Source organism: Branchiostoma belcheri, unplaced genomic scaffold, assembly GCF_001625305.1.
Source record: "Branchiostoma belcheri isolate BF01 breed outbred unplaced genomic scaffold, Haploidv18h27 scaffold89, whole genome shotgun sequence".
NCBI lineage: Eukaryota > Metazoa > Chordata > Leptocardii > Amphioxiformes > Branchiostomatidae > Branchiostoma > Branchiostoma belcheri.
In genome coordinates this window covers 409,167-414,069 of record NW_017804564.1, presented here as the reverse complement: position 1 = coordinate 414,069, position 4,903 = coordinate 409,167, and the positions used below count along the sequence as shown (strand labels likewise).

Genomic DNA, 4,903 nt, shown 5'->3' with positions numbered 1-4,903 from the left:
CTGAATAAAAAACTTGGTTGTGTAAAAAAGAGCTTTACTCAGTGACTTACTTACCTGATGAAACTATTCACGGATGTTGAATTTGTACACTTTGAAAGAAATAAGAATCTCTTACATTATGAAAAACTTAAACTGTTCTCCAACTCAAAATTTGACTCACCAGAAATTTTCGACTGAATCACTCAGTCTTCCTCAGCTATCTGACCCAGTTTAAGTTTTTCATAATGTAATTTACCAACTCAGATGAACTTTCATGCTGATGTAAGAATCTCTTGCGTAATCTTTTCCTTTGTTCTTAGGCCACACCAATTTAATTTCTTGGTTAACGGATTTTTCTAGAAAAATAATGGAGCGGGCGGGCGAAAAAAAATAAAAATAAAAACAGGCCTAGACATCCTATTAGTATTATGGCCCAAAATGGTACGATAGGAGCCATGAAGTCAACACAGCAGGCTGGTTCAAAATTTAAACAATGAATTTTGAACTTTTGATGGTAGCACTGCATTGAAAGATGGAATAACTGTAATAACTAGGAAGAAAAGGACTGTTTTCAACTGTTCAGGGCAAAATATGAGCATTTTGCAGTTGATTCTAAATTTTTATTTTTATTTGCAAATCAGAAAAAAACGAAGCGGCGAATCCGTTAACCAAGAAATTAAATTGGTGTGGCCTTATAGACTAACTCCAAACTAACATCGAGAATTTTTTTTCTACACAGACAACAAAGGCACAGCCAGCCAAAGCTGTAGCTGTGGCAGATGATGACAGTGATGAGGACAGTGATGAAGATGAGGAAGATGATGATGAAGATGAAAGTGATGACGATGAGGAGGATGAGGTATGCTTGAAAGTCTTGTCTCTTAGGAGATGGAGAATTGATGACAGTGTCATTTTTGATAGAATATTGAATATTGTAGCCCAGAATGTCATGACTCATAATTTCAAAAACCTTGCTCTTTGTTAGGATGACAGTGAAGAAGAAGAAGAGGTGAAAGGTCAGAACGGAAAGGCTGCAGCTAAACAGGCAGAGGAGGAGGATAGTGATGATGATGATGAAGATGAAGAAGAATCTAGTGAGGAAGAGTCAGATGAAGGTAAAGAAGGTTTTGTTAGCTTTCCTGAATGGAAATCCTAAGATTAATTTAAGTTATTTTTGTTATGAAAGGTATGAATAACTAGCATATGTTTTCTGTCTGAACCAATGTTTTAGAGGGAAAGTGTATTGAAAGAACTTGACATGATTGGCTATGCTATTGTAGGATCATTTAAAATCAAAATGTGCTCTGAACCACTGCTATATCAGTGTTCGAAATACCTGTCTGCAGTCTGCAATCTGCAGATAGATTTCAAAGATTGCAGAAGAAAAATTTATACAATCTGCAATTTTGCAGCAGGAAAAATTGGCACTTGGGATTTGGTGCTCTTGGCCCCAAGGGCAGACAACACTTAAGTTCCTGTTCTGAAACAACAGGAGCTTCTTCACTAATTTACATCAACCTTGTCTTGACTTGTTTGTCTTTTGTTTCCTTTTGAACTTCCAAAAATTTGTCTTCACTAATTTGCATATCAATCAATAGTTCATGCTTATAAACTTGCAAGATTGTAGTATAGAGGCTTGTGTATTTGCAGAAAGTATTTCCAAATTGCAGAACAAAATTTTGACTCTTCTGCAATATTGCAGAGCACTGAAAAAAAGTATTTCGACCACTGTATAATTTCATCATGTTGTTTAATTTTGATCCATGCAGATGAGGAAGAGACCCCGGCTCCCCAGGCCACCAAACGTAAGGCTGAGACCAAGGCAGCTGTTCCCGCCAAGAAAGCAAAAGCAGAAGGTATAAAATGCCAAGTCACTTCTAAGATCAAATTTGTTAGATTTAACCTTCAGGGACAAGTTATAACTGTAGTTTTCTGGTAATAGCAAGGTAAAAAGAAAGTCAGAAAGTGGCATGCACATTACACACTGTCAGATTGATGCTTAAAGTAAAGTTCAATTTCTGTACATGTTCAGAAGAAGATGAAGATGACAGTGATGAAGATGAAGATGATGATGATGAAGATGAGGAGGAGGATAGTGATGAGGAAGATGAAGAAGAGGACAGTGATGATGAAGAAGATGAGGAGGAGGAAGAAGAAGAAGAGGAAACTCCCCAGGCTGGCAAGAGAAAAGCCAAGGCAGCTGTCGAGGAAGAGTCCCCTGCCAAGAAGGCCAAAGTCGAAGGTACAAAATTGTAGATCAGATCTGCAGATCTTTATAGCTGGTATAACGGCCCTTCAGCATAACACACCAGCTAAAATCTTGCTTTACGTAATCAAGCATAAAGAAATCTTGTGTCACAGGAAGGTTAACACAACAGCTCTATGTTCATCTATCAATCAACTGAATTAGTAATCATTAAGTGATTTTCTTATCATCTTTTCCAAAAAATTATTTTTATTACTTATCTTCACATACCCTTAGCTATAAACAAAGGTTCAGCCTTGGCAAATGAGCAAAGAAGGCAAGCTGAGATTGGAGATTTTACCCCCTCTGTTGGAATCTGCAGTAAGTGCCCTACTCCCTCTGCCAGATCTTGTAGGAACTGCAGGAATAGAGTAAGACTAATCTGTCTGTCTGCCCCCCTCGCACCAGGTGAACAGTCGACCCTGTTTGTAGGCAACCTGACTGAGAAGGTCACGGAAGAAAAGCTGCGCAAGTTCTTTAAGAAGAAGGGGCTGGAGGTCTTGGATCTTCGGTACCTCACAAAGTCTTCAGGTGTAAGGTAAGTCATCTTAAAGAAAAGTTGAAAGACACACACAGGTACACACACAAACAAACACAGGTACACACACACAAACACACAGGTACACACAGACATGCTCACATGCACACACACATACACACACGTGTACACACACACAGGTACAAACACACACACAGGTATACACAAACACACACATGCTCACATGCAAACGTTCTCTAGAATTAACACACTAATCTGTCAAATGATGGAGAATTGTACCCATGACAGTTGTATCTAGCAAATTTCAAGGCTCATCTAATAATAGTTGCTCCTCCCTCCCCTCCACAGCCTGGCCTATGTGGATGTACCAGCAGCTGAGGAAGCCACAGCCCTGGAACTGAACGGTGCAACTCTGGCAGGGACAGAGCTGAAGGTTGAGAAGGCAAAGAGCAAGAAACAAGAACCAAAGAGCCCAGGCCAGAACTTTGGAAACGACAGTAAGACGGCTGGTCCCTTAGATAATTTCTCCCATTGACATTAAGAATCCTGTCCATATATAGTGACCACCTGTCCACATAGGTCAGAGTTTATTTGTCCCATGAGAGGTCTTGACCATAATCTGATTGTTTCTTTATTCTGTAGTACAAACTACAAACAATATACTATTATGTAGGGATTTTCTTGTACACAATCAGTGTTGTCTCTAGCCTTGCTTACATTTGGTGTCTGTCAGACACCTTCCTCAGAGCTTTTGACTGGAGTTCTGCTTCTCGCATGAAATGTAAGCAAAGTAAGAGACAATCTTGGTTGTGTACAATAAAATCCCTGTATCCTAGGCTTTACCAACCTGGTGAAACTATTTTCGAAACTACAAGGAAGTAAACTCTACATATTTCCATCCTTCCAGATGACCGAGATGCCCGTACCCTGTTCCTGAAGAACCTGTCGTACGACTCCACGAAGGAGAGTGTGATGGAGGTCTTCACAGACGCCGTAGACGTGCGTATACCGGTCTTCAAGGACAGCGGACGGCCCAAGGGGTGAGTTTAGTGTTTAAATGAATAATCTGCTCTGAACCTTACTGGTCTCAGCCGTCTTGACGCTAGACGACAGGAACTGTGCCTAAGATTCGCAACTTCACTTCTTAACTCTGAGAAGTACCGTGAATGGTTGCCACCTAGACGGGGTGATACTCACCTCAGAACTCTCAGAAATAGCAACTCTTTTACTCAGTACAAATGCAGAACTGCTCGGTATCAGAACAGCACTTTTCCCTTCTGCGTACGACTGCTAAATGATAACATGTAAATTTCCGTGCGGCCTCCATGTATATAAAATAGCTTATCTATAAGTAAAACGTTTTAAAATGTAGTCACCAATTGATTTTAATATATTGAATGATCGTACATTCCTGTTTTAATCTACGTGATAAGAATTCTGTATTATGTTGTCTAAGATGATTGAATTGTGAAAGAACCACAATTCAGCCTATGTAAGGCTGCCAGGGTTTTTATCCTCAATAAACCATTTCATCATAAACAAAGGAATGCTACGCAACTTATTAACTATAGTATTCATCATCTGGAAACCTGGTAAGAAATATCATTCTCTTCTCAAAGGAACAATTTTCATGATCAGACTCAGAGAAAATTGACTGACTGACTGGATATTAAAGGCAACTGATGCAGTTTTTAGGGCGTGCAATTTTTCAAAGCCAATATTCTAGTCAATTATCTACATACTCAGTTGAACCACATTGTCCCAATGTTTATGGAGCAAAAATTCTGACGGAAAATGATTACTGGAAGGGCCCTGGGCTGATTTGTAGCGTACCACCAAGAAAGTAAAGGACTCATCTTGGGGCTTGTTTAAAAGCCTTTAGTATGAAATGCTGATTTAAATGTGCTAATATGAAGCAGTATGTGTCAGTATCACAAAGATTGCCTTATTCAGAATATTTCCAGTTTTTGCTGCCCTGAAATCGCATTGGATGTCTTTAAAGGACAGGCTCTAAATATATTTCAACCAACCATTCCCTCCCCTGTAGGATTGCGTTTGTAGAGTTTGAGAGTGAAGCTAAGGTTGAGGAGGTAAAGTCGTCCATGGATGGAGTGGAGGTGGACGGCCGCAGGGTCGGGATGGACTACGTCGGCTCTAAGGCTCAGTTCACCGGGAAGTCT

The 4,903-nt window shown here is 39.9% G+C and overlaps 1 protein-coding gene across 5 annotated transcripts in view; it reads left to right on the top strand.

Moving 5' to 3' along the window:
* LOC109487507 (nucleolin-like) overlaps positions 1-4,903 on the top strand; it is a 21,558-nt gene that overhangs the window by 3,566 nt on the left and 13,089 nt on the right. For 3 of the 5 annotated variants that reach the window (XM_019791506.1, XM_019791503.1, XM_019791507.1), the window contains exons 3-10: positions 719-838; positions 965-1,094; positions 1,749-1,835; positions 2,012-2,221; positions 2,633-2,762; positions 3,072-3,220; positions 3,631-3,763; positions 4,771-4,882. In XM_019791506.1, the coding sequence (XP_019647065.1) occupies positions 719-838; positions 965-1,094; positions 1,749-1,835; positions 2,012-2,221; positions 2,633-2,762; positions 3,072-3,220; positions 3,631-3,763; positions 4,771-4,882 (1,071 nt within the window). The remainder of the gene's footprint in view (positions 1-718; positions 839-964; positions 1,095-1,748; positions 1,836-2,011; positions 2,222-2,632; positions 2,763-3,071; positions 3,221-3,630; positions 3,764-4,770; positions 4,883-4,903) is intronic. The other 2 variants (XM_019791504.1, XM_019791508.1) reach the window with 1 other exon arrangement.